The 20,616-nt window shown below is 34.9% G+C and overlaps 1 protein-coding gene across 5 annotated transcripts in view; it reads left to right on the top strand.

The window, feature by feature from the left end:
• Positions 1-20,616, top strand: part of LOC131675033 (latrophilin Cirl-like) — a 795,927-nt gene that overhangs the window by 749,467 nt on the left and 25,844 nt on the right. Inside the window, exon 14 of one of the 5 annotated variants that reach the window (XM_058953851.1) lies at positions 18,227-18,363. The exons of the other annotated variants lie outside the window; for them this stretch is intronic. Coding sequence (XP_058809834.1) covers positions 18,227-18,295 — 69 coding nt within the window. The 3' untranslated portion in view covers positions 18,296-18,363. Of the gene's footprint in view, positions 1-18,226; positions 18,364-20,616 lie in introns of those variants that run through there. 5 annotated transcript variants of the gene reach the window in all.

Raw genomic sequence — 20,616 nt, 5'->3', positions numbered from 1 at the left:
GTTTGCGCACAAGTGGTCAGAGCCTTTGGCGAATTTATTTCATAAGCATCTACTGCCAGTTCAGCCACAGCAGGAAGACCTATCTTGACAAACTAGCTGAGACTCTGAAGCAATTGAAAGGCAAAAGAGTCTTAGTTGGAATGGATGCAAATGCCAAGTCAAAGATCTGGTCTAACACACAGGACAAGAATGGGACAGTCATGGAAGAATTCATACACCAATACGGGCTAATAGTGGTCAACAGGAGGGGCCAACTTCCAACGTGCCGTAGCACGAGGGGTGAGACGGATATCGATGTAACTTTACATACGTCAAATCTGCCAAATCTCTTGGCTAGCTGGGCGGTGAAAGAATGGACCACCAGTGACCACAGGCCTATAGTGATCGAACTGGATTTTGTCTCACAACCAGCCAGACTCATACGATCCGAAGAAACATTAGAACCAAGGTTCAATATGAGAAAAGCTGATTGGGAGAAATTCAGGAGACTTTGTAAATTCGAGAAAGAGGACCTATCCAACCTCCCTTTAGAAACCTCTGAAGACATTGAAACATATGTTTCTAAATTTGAAGAGGTTCTAATAAGGGCAGCAAAGGACTCTATTCCATTAAAAATGAGAAGAACGCGCTCTCAACCCTGGTGGAATCCTGACTTGCGAAGTAAGAAGCGAGCGATACAAGGACAACGCAAAATCGTAGCTCTGAAAGACAAGGAAGGACCGAATAGAAAACAAAGGAAAGCCCTCCAGAGATTACTTGGAAAATTGAGACAAATGAATTCCGACTATGCAAGGGCTATTAAAAGAGCCAAAAACAACAACTAGCAAGATTTCTGCACCATAGAAAGTGAAATGGATGCTTGGGCGTATCCATACAAACGAGCATCCAAAAAAGTCAGAATCTCAAAAGCGATGTGCATGGTTAACCGTAATGGTACAGTCACAAAAGACTGGAAAGAAACAAGCATAGCTCTACTAGAAGGACTAATGCCTGATGACGACCCAAGCTGCGAAAACGATGTACATACAAAGATTCGCAGAGATATGCGGGAGGTTCCAGTAACCGGCGACGCAACGCCTTTCCTAACAAGGGAAGTTGAAATGGCCTTTAAAGCGAACAAGGCAAGGAAATCACCAGGCAAAGATAAAATAGAGTCAGAAATGCTTGTAAACGCTAGACCATTACACCAAGAACGGATGCGACTTTTCAACGCCTGCTTAAAATGCGGAGTGTTCCCCAGAAGATAGAAAAGTGGAATGCTAATCACGTTGCTCAAAGGGGTTGCAAAACCCGAGAACGAGATTAAATCATATAGACCCGTATATCTACTCCCCATAGCTGGGAAGAAACTCGAGAGGCTTGTGATTCAAAGAATATCCAACATTCTAAACAGCTCGGACTGGTCTTCGGAGGATCAATTTGGCTCTAAGGCAAATAGATCCACAGAGGATGCTATCAGAAGACTATATGAAATAGTAGAAGAGGCAGAATCTGATCCGTCGACAAAGTACGTAACCGCTATTCCACTGGACGTCTCAGGAACATTCGATGCGTTATGGTGGCCAAGCCGGCTCTCCTAATTGAAAGAAAGAAACTGCCCGAGGAACATCTACAAGCTCCTCCAGAGTTACTTCAGTGATCGAGAAATGGGCATATATGCTCACTTCGAAGAAACACTGAAAACAGTGACGAAGGGGTGCCCATAGGGTTCAGTATTTGGACCGGTAGGTTGGAACGTCATCTTTGACAAACCACTCCGGGCAATTAAGGACGCAGGATACGAAGTACTAGCCTACGCAGACGATGTACTTCCTATCATTAAGGCATAGACACGCATTGATTTTGAAAGACATGCCCAAGAAATCATTAATATAATGACGGACTGGTGCAAGTCTGACAAAATGAAATTAGCAGTACAAAAGTCAGCACTAATATGGCTAAAAGGCCAACTAAGCTAGAATAGGAACCCTACAGTCAAAATTGGGAAAGACAACATTAGATCGCCCAAAACAGTCAAGTACCTACGAATCACGATCTCGAAGGGCTTCCAATTGGAAGAACATATTCGAAACGTAGTTCAAGACTGTAATAACACCTATTTCGAGATAAGTAAAATAGCAAAAGCGAACTGGGGTCTAAAATTCAACTCCATGAAAAAGATATATAATGGCTTCCTACTATCGAAAATTACATATGCCGCTGCGGGCTGGTGGCAAAGGACCAACATCAAACAGCAATCTGCGTTGGAAAGATTGCAGCGATCAGTTCTTTGCAAGACACTCAAAGCCTACAAATCGATCTCTCATGAAGCGGCGCACGTGCTTGCAGCCTCCCGACCAATAGCCCTCGAGCTTGACGCGAGAGTTGCAAAGTACTGCGTCAGAAAAGGGAAATCGATTATAATGCACGGCATCCGAATAAAATCGGAAGAACTTCGATCGGGCAGACTAAAAATCTCAAAAGCCATACAACTCATCAATGATGAAATCGAAAGGGTATGGCAGGAGAGATGGCAGTCAGCCACAGATGGCAGGAGAACTTACTGCTACTTCCCAGTAATCAAGGACAGACTAAAGAAGAGGTGGCTAAATCCCAATCATTACACAGTACAGTTCATGACTGGACACGGTGCTTTTAAGTCATACCTCCATAAAAGAGGATTATGCGAAGACCAACTGTGTAGTTGTGGAGAAATAGAAAGCGAAAGTCATATTCTCTTTAACTGCGAAGATGTAAGAAAACTAAGGAAGCCATTAATAGAGGCCGTTGAAGAGGAGGGTCATACATGGCCTTGCCCGGAAACAGCCCTAGTATCTAGCAGAAAAATCTACAAAGTCTTTGAAGACTTCGCTAGAAAAGTCATAGAGCCCAGGGAGGGAGCACCTATAACAAAGAGAAATCGCAGAAAAATAGTCACAAACTATGGTAGAAAGACGCCGCCTCTTACAAGGTCCCTAACTAAAGGACAAAAACTCGCACGATAATCTAATTTTTGAACCTAGACAAGCCCATAAAGCTTGAAATTCGAAAGATAATTTTTGAACATCAACTTCAGAACTAAACTCTGAAGCTCGATAATTTGAACGCAAATTACCCCATTTAACCCAACGACGGAGTTTTGAACCGAATGCGTGGCATGACCGGCAAGAATACTGAAAACTGCCTGGGGAGCCGCCTTGTCGGCTAGACGAGACCCCGCCCTGACATAACAGTCAAAACTAAATCGAAAGAGCAAATATCAGTATCAGCCAAGTCATAAAAACCATTCTTTAGAAAGCAAAATCTGATTTTGGGGCAAAAATGGGGTAACAACAACCTTTCGAATGACGGATACCCACCAGCGTGAGCGGGGATGACCGAAACGCAATGGGAAGACGTGCCTTGGTACGTCGAAGCGATGTACCTGTAAGTCGTGGGAGAAATCCCTTAATACAGGTACGCAGGGTAGGATGTTTTTCGAACGCGAGCCCAGGAGGGGAGGTTTAGTTGGTTGATCGTCTTAGGAATCTTCCTCTGGCTGTCCTGGCTGAGTCTCTCTTCTGACATCCCAATTTGGGTTGGCCTCTGCGGGGTAGTGGTACCAGGTCAAGCAAATCTCGTAAGATTTGTATGCTGCGTGCTTCCGACGTAGTAGACGTTGGGGCAACTAGAGTCCCGTCGCGCCCAAACCGAGGGTCAAGCCTTTAGTTCCGCTCTCCTTGAGCGTCGAACCGTGAAAAGATCGGTACTCCTTTCGAGGAGGTCGCCGCCTTAGATCAAAAAGGTTCCGACTCGCTGTGTGCTTCAGGGATGTCGTAGCAAACTTGACTTCCGGATCTCCAATGTATTTGAAAGCGAAAGAGTGAAAGACAGTGGGCTATGCCAACCTATTGGCGTCCAGAGAGGAGGGGTGGTAATGTTTGATTACGCTGCGCCACCCTCAAAGCGGAAAAGTGTGAACAACACACATACACTAACTGTAACAAGTGAGAGAGGCGCAATGGTGCATGCAATACCTCCTCCTAGCGACTGTACTGTTAGGCGAATTCCGCAATTGTGCCGAGGTGTAATCGAAGGGCTTCGATTAATGTAAGTACCGACCGTTCCTTGGATCTCTCTCTCGCTTTGCCTATCCCGCCGCTCTCTCTGAACCGCCCCGTACACTGACTCGTACACGAACTATATATATATATATATATATATATATATATATATGTATGGGTGATTCCAGCAGTTTTGTAAAATTGGCTGCGCAGGGGGGGTCAGCCGATCTTCTCGGCGATTTTTTCTATGATAGAGTATGTCAAAAGAAGACTTTTGGCTATCTCCGATTTTCGTTAAAATATATATATGTCCATATATATTTTTTCAAAGTCTGGAAATCTGCCTGTTTTTGGCTATTTTTGAAAAATCGTAGCTCCGCGAGTTTTCAATATTTTTCAACGTGCGACATCTCATTTGATTCGTCTACTTTTATGCTTTCAAGAAAAAAATTGTTCATTTATAAAAAGTGACAGCCACCAGGTGTACTCTGACAATATTCGTATGCTTTTTAGGGTCAATTTGATGCTCATATTCCGAGTACTGTAACTTGGTCAATTTTTAATATTTTTGAACCAACCGCATGTATTTTTTTTTGTCTTTTTAAGACCTGTAATTTAAGACCCGGCGCATCTCAATGGACGCATTAAAACTAGAGATATAGCCGTTTGAAAATGACCATTTTTTGAAAAAATCGAAATCGCCAATTTTTGAAATCGTTTTATTTGAAAATGAAAAAGGGTCATATCGTGAAAATTTCAGAGCATGTTCTACTCGATTTGAGCTAACTAAAACCGCCTCAAAGTAGAAAAAAAATTGAATGCATTTTTTTTTCGCCTTTGAAAATGTCTATTTTTGAAAAAACGGCCAACTTTTATCGGCTATATGTCTCGTTCTAATGCATCGATTGAGATGCGCTGGATCTTAAATGAAAGGTCTTAAAAAGACAAAAAAAATGACACGCGGTTGGTTCAAAAATATTAAAAATTGACCAAGTTACAGTACTCGGAATATGAGCATCAAATTGACCCTAAAAAGCGTACGAATATCGTCAGAGTACACCCGGTAGCTGTCACTTTTTATAAATGAACAATTTTTTTCTTGAAAGTATAAAAGTAGACGAATCAAATGAGATGTCGCACGTTGAAAAATATTGAAAACTCGCGAAGCTACGATTTTTCAAAAATAGCCAAAAACAGGCAGATTTCCAGACTTTGAAAAAATATATATGGACATATATATATTTTAACGAAAATCTGAGATAGCCAAAAGGCTTCTTTTGACATACTCTATCATAGAAAAAATCGCCGAGAAGATCGGCTGACCCCCCTGCGCAGCCAATTTTTAAAAAACTGCTGGAATCACCCATATATATATGTATGTTTGTATATTTATTAAACTGCATGGCTTTTCTTTTTAACTACCCTTTCCTTCCTATCGCTTCCCTCAACTTTCGCGATTTAAGCTGTGTGACCCACGACACTCTCCGCGGGCCAGTTGGCGATCTGACCTACTGGGCCGGTCTTGCATAGCAGAACGCAGTGCCGCGAAGAGCTGTATTTGTGCCAGCCAATACTCAATCTGGGTTTAATTAATATATTGTAGCGGTCTAAATCCCCGTTACTACATAAATCAGATAATTCATTATTTTAATAGTAAAAAAACCCCGGATATGATAATAGTAATGCAAAATTATTAACTACTCGGAAGAACATCCAAACTATCAACTAAAAATAAAATTCTAGTATATAAATTCATAAATAAACCAGTTTAGACATACGGTATACAAATTTAAGTTCGGGTTACTACTGCAAAGTTAAATATCGATATTATAGAAAGATTTCTAAATAAAACATTCAAACATATCACTAATGCATCATGGCTTGTAATAGATGAATATACATATAAGGAAAGATATTAACATAAAAACAGTAAAAGATTATTATTGACCTAGTAGTACAGTGAGAATTTTGAGATCCTCATAAATTTTGATGATTTTGCCATTGATGTTTATCGCATTTGATTCCGACTAAGATTACCTCCATGTTACAGTGCTCTTCAACCAATATAACTAACAAGGAACCCTTGCGAGGTATCCGCCTCCGATTTTTATGTAACTGTAATATTTTGTAGAACATAAAAAAATAAGAGATATGTATTTTTTTTATCGGCGGAGAAGCGTTATTGAATGCTGATATAATTTCAATTCCAAATTATTTGTTATAAAATGACAGTTTTATTACAATTACATATATCCTAAAGGGTTATAACTCCTAATTTTATTAAGTAAAAATATTGCTTTATTTACAATTTATTTATAATCTGGAAATGGTCAATAATGATGATAATGTGCTTAGAAAAGTTATTACAGGTGATGAATCATGGGTTTATAGTCGGAGCAATGTTAAGTCAATGTTGATTGTTTGTTTCGATTGTGAAGGTGTTGTACATCACCAATATGCACCAACAGGTCAGACAATTAATAAAGAATACTACGTTCAAATTTTAAAACGTTTGCGTGATGCAGTAAGAAGAAAAGGGCCACACTTTTGGGAAAGTGGTGACTGGCTTCTCCATCACGATAATGCGCCAGCGCATTCATCCAATCTTGTGCACCAGTTTTTGAGCAAACACAATATCGCATTGCTTCGACAACCTCCATACAGTCCCGACATAGCCTCTTGTGACTTTTGGCTGTTTCTAAAACTAAAAAAACCACTCAAAGGACACAGATTCGATGACAAAACAACGGTTGAAAACAATGCGACGAGTGTACTTAAGGCTATCCCTAAAAGTGAGTTCCAGGACTGTTTTGAAAAGTGGAAACATCGATGGAACCGTGTTATTCAATCAAGTGGGGATTACTTTGAAGGATGCCACCCACCAGATGATAAAGAATAACGCTAGCACGAAAATATAAAGGTAGGCCCGATACTTTCCGGACAGAACTCGTATGTTTAAAATGAATTTATATCTCAAATCTACGAGGGGGAGGGTCAATAAGTTTTTACCAAATCCAAGAGATGGCGCTCGTCACGCTTAAATTATGATGTTTTTGGCAAGCAATACTACTAACTAGATATCGTACAAAGTTTCAGCTCGATTCATTAAGTCGTTTTTTTGTGAGCGTTGGTTGAACAAAAAGTTATTGGTTTATTTGAAAAATGAAAAAAACAGAGTTTCGAGCGGTGATAAAACATTTTCATTTGAAAGGCCTTACACCAAAAGAAATCACAGTTGAGTTCAACGCCGTCCATGGCAAGTCTGCCCCTGTTTTAAGACTGTTTATAACTGGGTAAATGAATTTAAACGCGGCCGTACAACAACAAAAGATGAACCTCGTTCAGGACGCCCCGTAGAAGTGAGTACGCCCGAAATGGTTAACAAAATCCACGATATGGTGTTGAATGATAGAAGATTAAAATTGCAAGAATTAGTTGAGGCCACAGGGATATCAAAGGGTACAATCATTTAAATTTTGCATGAAAATTTGGGGATGAAAAAAATATCAGCAAGATGGGTGCCGCATTTGCTCACTGTTGAAAACAAACGAACCCGTGTGACCACCTCTGAGGCTCTTTTGGCACGCATACGTCGTAATCCGGAAGACTTTTGGCGTCGACTCGTAACTGTAGACGAAACATGGGTACACCACTACACTCTTGAAACCAAAGAATAGTCCAAACAATAGATTACAGCAGGAGAACCGGCCCCAAAGAAGGCAAAGACAGTAAAGTCACCTGGCAAGATTATGGCCACGGTTTTCTGGGATGCGTATGGAATCATCTACATTGACTACTTGGAAAAGGGCCAGACAATCAGTGGACAATATTATGCGTCATTATTAGGTCAGCTGAAAGAGAAAATCAGAGAAAGACATCCTCACTTGAACAAAAAAAATGCCTCTTTCTTCCAGACAATGCTCGAGTTCACACATGTGCAGTTTCGATGGCAAAAATTAACGATTTAAAGTTCGAATTAATTGACCATCCACCATATTCGCCTGATTTGGCTCTCAGTCACTTTTGCTTATTTCCTAACCTTAAAAAATGGCTTGCTGGACAACGATTCACGTCGAATGAAGAAGTCATTGCCGAAACAAATGCCTATTTTGAGGATTTTCAGAAATCATATTTTTCTGATGGCTTAAAAAAACTGGAAGGCCGTTTAATAAAGTGTATCGACCTTTAAGTAGATTATGTTGAAAAAAAATTACATACGCAAAACTTTGTTTTCCTTCTTTTTGTAAAGACTTATTGCCCCCCCCCTTGTACTTTGATCAGAGTTATAGATATTATCTTCTCCATACTAACACATATAATTTCGTGTTTTATCTACAAATTTGTCTACTTTATCTTTCAACTTTGACTCATCACGTAAAGTTTTTTTTGGAAATAAATTTATTTATTTTTTTGTCCACTAATCCATGCTCTATCGGAGACATTAAAATGAACTTAAAACTTACCTAATAGTTAAACTGACCCCAAATACAAAATCAGCTATTCGAAAAACTTATAGACCCGTTATTTCAAGTTATATTTAATGAATTCTGTGTATTTGACCATGAAATGACCTTGAACATAACCTGATGAGGTTAAACCAATCTCTGATTTGGAATGAGCATTCTCAAAAACATATACGTACCTTAGTCTAGTTTTTGGTACTTAAATTTTTTTTTGTGGGGCTGTGTAATTTTTCACGATAATTAAGTAACATGCAAATTCTGCTTCCAAAAAATAATAGATATCGATAGTTTTTTCTTAGAACTTGAATAAAAGTACTCATTCTTTCCGTATTTTCTCTTTGAATTATCCTTCAAACATAGTATGTGAACCAGCTGTCTTTTTTCAAGTATAGAATTATAGACTGAATAACACCTAGGATACTATTGTTATCATAAGTTATTCTGTGCCATTAGTTTTAATTAATTTCTTAAATTTTTTTTTATTTAATGATTGCAAATTACATTAATTTTTGCATTTTCATTGCCTTATGAATATATTCATTGAAAGCTAACGTACCCGAATTTCTGATGTCTTCTAAAGTTTTTAAAAATCGCAGTATCAATCCTTGTGAGCAAGATTGCGTTTCTCGTTCGAAAGGAACTCTTTTCCGACAGATTTCGGAGGCTATTTATTGGAAAAATCAAATTTACCTACCAACGCTACGATATATCATAATGTTGACTGAAACATTACTGATACGTTCTGATAGCATTATGTTTGTAGACCAAGGTCAGATTGCAACTAGTAGCATGGAAGTAACTATATGTGATAGTGATACTGCCGAAGAAAAGCTATTTTCAGATAATAATGGTAAGTATTCATTCACTCGATTACAATGTTTAGATGAATTTCTTATAATCTTATTAATTACTTAAAATCTCAATTCTTTTCCAGTCAATGTAAATGAGTTTTTATGCACCCGGTTGCAACATTTAGAAGAGCTCTTATAAGGGTTTAAAGGTAAATTTGCAAACTCAGAAAAAGGTGATCACTTGAAGTTCAAGATTCTTATCAAAGCCCTAGAGTCATGGCGTATCGAAAAACGTATAAAAGAATTATAAAAAGTTGAGATCAATTGACGGAGTATTGGCTGAGCCTCCTGCAAAAGGTGGTTGGAATATATCAAATTTTATGATGTTATTGGTATTTACGATGATTTTGGTAAAATAATGCCTAGCAAAAAAAATACTTATTTGATTGAAGTTGACGGCAAGCATTTCAAAATTTGAAAACGTCTTTTACTTATAGATTTTACATTCAGTGTTTGACCGTCGAGGTGAATAGACGTGCCAATACTGTGATCTGCCTGAAAAGCTTAAGTATTTGCCTATCAAGTGAAGTAGCAGTTAAATTTTTAATAGTATTTTATAAAAAGATTATAAAAAGACAATAACGGCCTAAAGGCCTCTCTGATAGAAGAAAATATGTCTACTTCTAATAAAAACGACAAAAACTGAAAAACTGTAAGTGGCGAAAAACCATGAAGTAGTGCAAACAATTAAAATATAAATAATAAATGACAGGAGCAACTAGCGGATTACTGGTAATAATAAAGAAAATTGAAGTGAAGAAGAAAATACGGTGAACAATGAGGTAAATACGTTGACAAATAAATTCCGTCTGATTTTTGTCCACAATGTAGAGAATATTCGTTTGATAGAAAAACTAGCTATTGAACGAAATAGCAAAAAGTAATTTACACTTAAAGTAATGAGACAAAACAAAATTAAAACCCAACCATTAATCTCAGTAAAATACCTACCAATGGTTAGAGTACTAAAGGAAAGAAATACAATTCCATGTATAGTAGTATGAAGAAGATAAAAGTTTCAAAATAGTATTAACTTATTAACGACCATAAACGTCATTTTTTGGATATGTTTTTGATCGCAAAATTCATTTGTAAAACGAAACAATAAAATGATCAAAAATAACGTTTCTTATATTTGTTGGTTGTTGAATATGAATCCGGATTTCAAAAATAGTTGCTTTCAAAATTAAATAGGAAGAAATTTTTACAAAAAAATAGAGAAAAATTCAGAAAGGTTTTTTTATTAATTTTTTCTAGCATAAAAAGCGTCAATATCGAAATTTTTGTTCAATCGTCAGTGTACAAAATTCTTGAACTTTAACATGACATTTTTATAAAGAGGGCGTAACAAAAGTACCAAAACGGTCTTGCATTTTTTCAGGTAAGGTATTTTTGAAAAAGATTAGGGTCAGGTCTTTCGTAACTTTTTGCAAGGAATTCATTGGTGACCTTGGATTTGGCCTTAAACCCCACCTTCAAGGTTATTTCAAGGTCAATTTTGTTTTAAAATTGAAACCCCTTTTTTTCATAGCGGTAATTGAAAGAGCGGAAAATTTTACGGTCAAATATGTATCGAGGTCCAAGGTCAAAGACAACCCTAGAGGTCAAATAAAGGTCAAACATGTGTTGTTAGGGAAACATCTGGAAATGTTGCAGGATTAGTAAAAGACATAAATGACCAATTTTTTTTCAAACGAAAACATCTATTTTTGATATTGGCAATGAAAAATTTTACGCTGTGGTAATTTGTAGATTATAAAGGTTGCATCTCCATGGTACTAGTATCGTTGGAAATACAGCTTGTAACAAATTTGTCATTTATGTCCTTTACTAATCTTGCGACATTTCTAGATGTCTCCCTAACACGTGTTTGACCTTTATTTGACCTCTAGGGTTGTTCTTGACCTTGGACCTCGAAACATATTTGAACATAAAATTTTCCGCTCTTTCAATTATCGCTATAAAAAAGAGGGGTTTCCATTCGAAAAAAAATTGACTTTGAAATAACCCTGAAGTTGAGGTTCAAGGTCAAATCCAAGGTCACCATTGAATTCCTTGCAAAAAGTTACGAAAGACCTGACTCTAACCTTTTTCAAAAATACCTTATCTGAAAAAATACAGTACCATTTCGATACTTTTGTTACGCCCTGTATAAGCTTTTTTTTAAAAATGAATAAAATGCAAAATCCTGAAAAAAATTTTGTTTTTCGTTACCATTGTTTTTCTTAAAAAATATCAAGTTTAGGAAAAAGTTTTAAAGAAGAAAAATATCTTAAAGTTTATGATAGAACTCTTACATTTTTTCAATTTTTTTTGAGAAAATTTTTAACTTTTAATAAAACCACAAAATTGGTATTTCTAAAAGTCATAAAAAAATCTGAAAAAATTATAGAGTATTCTTTGGTCAATTCTAAGACTTTTAGTTCTTATAAATTGTTTCCCAGAGCCTATTGTTTTCGAGTAAAATGTTATAATAACATCGTTTGATAACATTTTACTCGAATTCTTTCCAAACGTTTCAACTTTTTGAATTTCATAATATAAATTAGGATCCATTTTCATTTTCCAAAAGACTGCATTTTCCAAATGCTGAAAATTCTGGTTGTTCAGATTCTGAAAATGATTCAGATAATGATTATGATAATTATCCTGATGAAAAATTATTAAAAGCTACTTTTAAGAGAGTTTCAAAAAGTTATCAAACAGATCAAGCTTGAAAAATATTATAAATTTGAATGGGTGAATGGTCAAAGGATATATTCTGATATTATTAAAGATAAAATATTATTGTCTAGATCTAAAAAGGAAAAAATTAGAAAATTTGAACCAAAAGAACTGTTTGAACATTTTTTTTAATAAAATAAGAAAGTATATCACCGATGCGTATAAGGAAGATGGTTTTAATTTATCATTAGTCGATCTAAATATATTCATTGGAATCACTATAATAACCTCATTTAATAAAAGAAAATCTTAGAGAGATTGTTAGTCAGCTGGCCTTTTTTTATCTTGTGAAAAAATTTCTTTAGCAATATTACGATCTAAAGTTTAAATTGATCAAGTTGAAATTGCTATACTTGAAGGCCAAAGAAAAAGATTCAAATAATAAGACTTAGCAAGTTCGTGCTTTATTGACACTGTTTCAAAAAATATTTCAAAGCTTGGCTTTTGGATATCAGCTTTATCATTTGATGAAATGATGGCTAATTCGTTTGGTACAACGTGGTTGAAAAAGTACATAGGTGGAAAATCTACGCGATTCGACCTTAAATTTTGGGAATAGTGCACTACTGATGGATATTTATTTAATTTAGACTTATACTGTGAAAAAAACTCTGTAACAGGAGATAAGTTATCTAAATGTGCATTAGGCTCTTGCGTAATTTTATATTTATTAAAACTCTTTTTTTGAATTGACGTCTGATGCAAAAATTCCTCTTTATCTTCTTTATTTTGATAATTATTTTACAAATTTAGATCTTGCGTATTTAAAACGTTTAAAATTGAAGTTTACTGGAACTGTTAGAGAGAATTGTGTCAAAGAAAAAAATGTCATCGATAAAAAGTTTCTACGTGGAACATATGTAGTAAAGCATGAGCAAAACTCTGGAATAAATTCAATGACTGTGATGGATTCAATGCTGGTGTTAATTTTATCTACAACTGTAGAATCATTCCATTATCATCAGCAAAAAGATGCTGTTCGATAAAAAAAGAAAAAATCTATTTACCGGTCCCGAAAAGTTTTAACCTTTACATTTAGTTGATGAGTGAAGTTAATGTGTACGATAAGCACTGTAATAACTTATTGCCAAGTATTTGTTCAAAGAAATGGACCTGGATAGTTTTCAATAGATTTATCGAAGCAGCAATTACAATTTTTCTTTAGGTTTTTGCATTTTATCTGTCATTTTGGAAAAAAAACTCATATATAAAAATTTCTTGTTTAAGTTCAATAATATTGTGTACTAATAGTTGAAGAAAGATTTCGATATGACGCGTTTTATGTAAGAAAAAAATGATAAAAAACGTTTTTTCAATTTTTCACTATTTTATTGTAAAAACCCGTCATATTTATTTTTCCAAGCAAAATTTTTTAATTTTGAACCTAGATTTGTATTCAGCATACCCAAAAACATAAGAAACGACATCTTGAATCATTGATGTTTCATTTTACACATGAATTTTGCAATCAAAAATATGTCCAAAAAATGACGTCTTTAGTCTGGAATAGGTTAAAAAACATGCAATCTCCAGAAGATATTAAAGTATTCAAAACTGCCCTTGAAAAATATGGACACATTATATTAAGCGTTCGTAATATGCGGAATCGTTTTTCCATTACCAATACCGTTCGTTACTGTTAAAATAGAGCATACGAGGTGTGTTCAAAAAGTAACGAGAATTTTTTAATTTCGCGGGTTTGGAGAGTCCGCTTGTATAAAATTTTTTTTTATTATATTGGTACACATGCCCCTGAAGTACGACAAAATTTTCAGCAATATTCATTGCTTACTTTTTAAGTGGCAGCCGCTAACGTTAGACGTGTTTTTCGAGCTCGGCGATTTTCGTTTGTGAAAAAAAATGGATCAAAGAATTTGTATTAAATTTTGCGTAAAAAATGAAATAAAGTGTAGTAAAGGTTGTCAAATGTTAACAAAGGCATATAGTGAGTCTGCTATGAGTAAAGCAAGGATTTATGAGTGGTATAAGCGTTTCCAAGATGGCCACGAAAACGTTGAAGATGACGAACGACCCGGACGCCCAAGCACATCAACAACCGATGAAAACGTGAAAAAAGTGAAAGAAATGGTTATGAACGATCGCCGAATCACAATCAGAGAAGTCGCTGATGATGTTGGCATATCAGTTGGCTCAGGCCATCAAATTTTTTCGAATGTTTTGGGTATGAAACGTGTGGCAGCAAAATTCGTTCCAAAATTGTTGAATTTCGAACAAAAACAGCGGCGAATGGAAGTTGCTCAGGAGTCGCTAAATGAAGTCAATAACGATGCAGAACTACTAAAACGTGTTATAACAGGTGACGAAATATGGGTTTACGGATATGGTGTCGAAACTAAGGCTCAATCGTCCCAGTGGAGGCATTCTGGATCGCCAAGACCGAAAAAGGCTCGACAAGTGCGGTCGAATGTGAAGGTTATGCTCACTGTGTTCTTCGATTTTAATGGCATAGTGCATTATGAATTCTTGCCACAAGGTCAAACAATCAATAAGCAGTACTACCTACAAGTTCAACGTCGTCTGCGTGAAGCAATCCGAAAAAAACGCCCGGATTTGTGGCAAAACAATTCATGGCTTTTGCACCACGATAATGCGCCTGCTCACACTTCATTGCTTGTTCGTGAATTTTTGGCCAAAAACGAAACTGTAACGATGCCTCAGCCTCCATATTCGCCAGATATGGCTCCATGTGACTTTTTTCTATTTCCAAAAATAAAGAGAACATTAAAAGGCCGTCGTTTTACAAGCATAGATGACATTAAAAGCGAATCGCTGAAAGAGCTAAAAGCTATTACAAAGATCGAGTTTCAAAAGTGTTTCGAGGATTGGAAAAAGCGTTGGCATAAGTGTATTGTATCCGAAGGGGACTACTTTGAAGGCGACAACATTAATGTAGATGAATAAATAAATATTTTTTTCATAAAACGAAAATTCTCGTTATTTTTTGAACACACCTCGTAATTTCATAATTCAAGAAATCTATAAAGTGAACAAATTTTAGTTTGTTTAAAGAAGTAAGCTGTGAAAATTGCAAAAGAAATCACACAGAAAGCTATAAAAGATACCTATTACGTAAGTAGTTACACCAAAAATTATTCCCTAGACTAAAACATTTCATCAAAATAATATACAAGTTTAACCAAATTTAAATACCAATATTAACAATCAGACCAAACACTACATATGCTTATGTAACAATAAAACAAAATTACCGTAGCGAACAGAATGTAGATACAATGCTAAATTTATTAACCGTATTTGTCAATAAAATGTCATAATGAACAAACTAAAAATTGCTATCGGGATCATAAATGATCTTATACAGAGGCATCTAGAATTAAGAGTATTTTTTACTTACGAAAATATCAACGTTATACTAATTTCAGAAACACACTTTACAAGCAAAAACGTTCTCTATATTCTTAAGTATATGGTACAAAAAACAAATGACTCATTCAACATGAACACGAAGGTAGTGTGATCAAAAACAAAAATTCATCATTAAGTTCACATGTACTCACCAATAAAATTTATTTGTAAGCAACCAGTATAATTATAATCGACAACAAAAACCCAGTAACAGTCTCATCTTTTTACTATCTTCCAAACAAAACAATAACGAAAGAAAATTGGACAATCATTTTCCATTCTTTAAGAGATCGCTTTATAGCGGAAGGCGATTATAATTCAATATGCGAAGCATCCGTGATGGAGATCAACCAAGATCACCAACTATAACCTCTAGAGGTAGAATACTTTATGAAATAATACTTAAAAATAACTACATTCAATATCTGTTACATAACCGATATACTAGCCAACAGATTTAAATAAACTAATCATATTTGATAGATTTTGTGATTGTAAAAGATATAAATATGAAATTTTTGGAAGTTATATTATGTTTGGATTTAACATCAAACTATGTACGAATATTAAACTACATGCCATTATCTACCAAAAAATCAACTTAGTAATCAACAGATATAAATAAGGTGCCAGATTTAATAGACTTGGCAGTCGTTAAAGGTATAATAAATAAAGTCTTTGAATTATCTTCTTGCTTAAACATAAATCGGACCATTCGCCAGTTTTAATTACTTATTGTTAGTACACACCAGTACTCAAAACAGTAAACAGTTACTTGAAAAGATGGAAAAAATTTACTCTATACATTGATGAACGTCTTACATTATTCTTTCTTAATATTTCTTAATATTATTGTTATTAATTAATTATGTAACGAGGGAGATAAATTTGAAAATGGGAAATTTATTTAAGAACAAACTCCCACGATGCAGAGCAAACCGCCCCTCCGTTAAACACGTATGATAATACGTGTATTCGCCTTAACGTCAGATGATTTATCCTAGTTGACTTCTATTGATCGGAGTTGAACTCACCTTAAGTCACGTGTCTTGTTACACTTGATGAGTTTTAAGTGTGAGCGACTTTACTCCTAATCTTCTTAATCCCCTAGATGTAATTGGATTAAAACCTAAGCCTGTTTCAAATACTTAAGCAACCAGGAAAATCAAACGACGAAAACGGCGAATAAATTTAACAGACTTTAATTAATAAAAAATCACAACAGTCTTTGTTGGGCCGAAAGACTGACGCACGAAAATAGGATTTTACAATTTAATTATGTTCGGTGAGAAAGAGAGAGAGAGAGAGTAGATTTTAATTCTACCGTGAACTAACGCACGACGCGAATTCAAAAAAATATATCGCTATCACGAATAGACAAAATACCGAATGTATTTTGTTTCGCTTAATATGACGGAAAGTGCACCTACCATGCGGTGCAATTACGGTGATCAGCCGTAATTGTTGCAAAATTATCAACTGCCGCTGCACTTCGATTAATCAGCTGCACTGCCTCAATTCGCTTTTATATACTGCGAATCTGCTGCTTCTGCACCGCTGCTTGCTGCTGCAATACTATTGTTGCATCCACGCACGTATTTGTTCAGAAAACTAATTATTTTTACGAATCAAAGTGCAAAACACAAATCGGCGGTAAACTCGCGTAAACAGCTGAGGCGTAACTGCTTATTCAAAAGATCGTGCGCCCCCTCTCTCTCTCAATAGTTCGAACTAACGCGCTAGAAGCAGAATCGCGAACGAGTCGATTAATTAAATCAACTACCGTTGCAATTAATTAAATAAATACTACTGCTACGATTATTATTAATATTATTATTAATTATAATATTTAATAATTTCATAATAATAATATTATTTTATTATTTTCGACAATAACAGAAAACAGTATCGAAACCTTTAAGCTATTACTAACCGAAGCTCTAAATAAATGCTCAGTAACTGTAAATATTGAAGAAACACAACTCCAATAATTTACCTCAAATATAGTAGCTGAAAAAATTTAAAAAGAAAGATCACTAAAGACCAGATACCATAAAACCAGATAGAGTCAAGATAATGCCAAATAAAGCACCTAAAGATTTAAAGAAAATACTGTATCAGGAAAAAAAACTTACAAACGGAAAAAAACATAGAGAGCCAACAGAAAAACTGAGACCAACAGAAGCGATGGATTACTCACGATGGAAAGTTATGAAAAGACAAAAGACCAACTACATTCGATCTATCAAAAAATCCTGTGGTGAATGGGCCAGACGAGATGAGGAAAAAATCGACACATTTGCCTTTAAACCACATTGCCCTTAAACCATATCAAAGAATTATCATAAAGAAAGAAAAACGTAACCTAGCAAGGAGATATTTATGTCCACGTTAGTACACTAATTAAAGCAGCTAAAAAAAGGAAATATTGCTGTTAATCAAAAATATTAATATGCTTTAAAAACAAAATAATATTAATAAAAAAAAGGAACTCGATTTTATATCATTACACGAATAATGATAAAAAGTCTCTTCATAACAGTAAAAAGATATTTAACAATTGATTTTAAGGCATATATTCATCTACTCTATTTTCCCACTAAATAGAAAGTGGCAGAAATTATATTAATTCCTAAACCCTGTAAAGAAATTGAACTGGTGATGTTATGGAGACTGATTAGTCTTTTACCAGTACTTTAAAACGTTTATGAAAATATAATTCTTGCCAGAATCAATCCAATAATAATAAACAGAAAACTTATTCAAGATCATCAATTAGTTTCAGGTGCAACCACTCCATGATAGAACAAGTAAACAGAATAATAGCTGCTGTAAGGAAATTTATTAAGGAAAATCAGTATTTTGTCAGCATATTTCGCAATGTCGCATAGGCATTTAAAAATATGGTACGCAGGACTGGTGTATAAAATAAATAGATGTTATCCAAGATGATACTATGAATTTCTTCAATTATTCAATTATTGTAATTATCTCGTACTTACAAAATAAATAAATCAAATATGGCGTCTAAAACTACGTGACATGTAGAGATTTTTGAAAAATCAACCATTTCTTTTCGAATTCGGTATATGGAGACTTTTGTGGTCACTGATCATGAATCCAATGATTAATTTGCTGAATCCAAGATGGCGGATCCAATATGGCGAACAACAATTTTTAAAATTGCGCGTTTTTCACCAATTCCGTTATACAGTGTTTTTTGGTCGCTGAATAACAATACAAGCTCTGAAAATTTCACCTGGAATTCCAATTCTGGAAAAAGGTCATCGACTATCCTGGTCATTATCTATTGTCTTAGAGTTCTAGTGGATCGAAGGTTCCCAACCTCTAAGTCATTAACTTATAATTCAGACCGCAGGGGTACCAGTCCACCTTGGCGCATAATAGTTTCCAACACGATGTTTGCTGTCCTTTATTAAGTTTGTCAACGTCTTCCATGCCTGTTTATAAGCCACCGGTAAGTCTACGCATTATTATTTCCTCTTTTTCACGCGGTGCATCTTTCGTCGACATCGCACATCACTCGTTTATCCAGTCGCGCTGGTCTTATCTACTAATTGTTCTATTTTCCGTCCGTCTATTAAGTCTGATAGGACGGCTTCGGAGGAAACCGGATTCTAGTAATATTTCTAGTAATCATTCTTTGTCTTGACTTTTTATATTTCACTACGATTGTCTCTGATTTGTCACGTCACTTGATTCGGTAGTACAGTCCAGATCCAGTTGAGTTCTCGTGGTTGTGTCTCTGATCTACGCTTCTTCTCTCAGGGCCTCTTACAGTTTATTCCAGAAGTGTTGTCTGTTTCTCACGTTACTATGTACGAGTATTACTATGTCATACTGTAGGAGTGCCAAATGGCAAACACTTTATTTTTCATTTTTCTAGTGTGTTAAACCAATAATACACGTATCGCAAATCATGTTAGAAACCCAGGTTTTATTTAAATTGATCAATTTATTATTAAAATATTCTTTATAATTTGATAGACGATGTTGTGGATTTATGTTGATTATTTGGGACGAAATCACCACAGATATAACAAAACTTCTGCGGGTTATTCATACACTGTCATGAAGACATTTTTTATGAAAATTCAAGTTTTTGACTTGATACAATATCTAAAAAGCTGTTTAATACGAAGTGCTAAGAAAATGTCTTAATTACGTTAATGTTATGTGAAGATTTTTAATTTATTGTATTGATATGAACAGAGCTAGTATTTTCGTTTTTAAACTAACTTAATATAAACTATGAAGGTCTACTCTTCACAAAGATACAAGTATTTGATATAACGAAAAATACAAGGATAAAGATTTCCAATTTTATTAAAAATAAAATTCTGATTGAAGAATAGTAACTTTACTACTTTATGAAGTAAAAATAAATAAGAAGTAAAAATAAGTAAACAAAAATAAATAAGAAAGAAAAATGAAAAATAAATAAATATAATTAAGTAAGAAACAGAAATACTAACTAAATAAATAAACGCTTGAAATGTACTGTAAAACAAAAACAATTGACATTATCTTTGCAAGGAGTTCTTGATATTTTGAATACTTATCCGTTAGCCCGCCGCTCAAACACGATCTCTAACAGGAATAGTAATGTTTGAACTACTAGTATCAAGTCAGAACTATATCGTTCGACTGCATCTCTTAAGCTCTCCACTGAGGTAGAGCAAACTTTGCTATTTCATTATAGTCCGGGAAAGTAAGGAAATAAAATTCAAAAGTTTCCCATAATTGATTTTTCATTTTTAAATGAAAATATATAGACCCAGCATCACTGTCCTAGATTGTCTAATAATTTCCACTGGAGCTTCCGACGCAGCTTGCAAGCACAGTTCAGACCACTTAAAATTCAAGTGATTTATGCTCGTGTCATTTCTGGATGTGTTCTTACAAAAAAATCGTAGAGATGAAAATTGAAGCAAATCTTATGCTCTTGAAGGTGACGCAAATAGTTTTTTCAAAAAAAAATTTTCCGATCTTAAATTTTCCAAAAATTGAAAAAATTTTCGAAAATTATATTTTGGGCTGGTAATTATAATTAACATATTAATATCGAGGTCAAAACATAGATAAACATAGAGAGCAAACTTCTAAAAATTTACATTATTTCAAATTTGGAAAATTCAAAATGGCGGC

This window comes from Phymastichus coffea, unplaced genomic scaffold (genome assembly GCF_024137745.1).
Source record: "Phymastichus coffea isolate CEN01 unplaced genomic scaffold, Cenicafe_Pcof_1.1 PCOF00015, whole genome shotgun sequence".
NCBI classification, from domain to species: Eukaryota; Metazoa; Arthropoda; class Insecta; order Hymenoptera; family Eulophidae; genus Phymastichus; species Phymastichus coffea.
The sequence above is the reverse complement of the archived record's forward strand: the minus strand, read 5'-3'. Positions and strand labels throughout refer to the sequence as shown.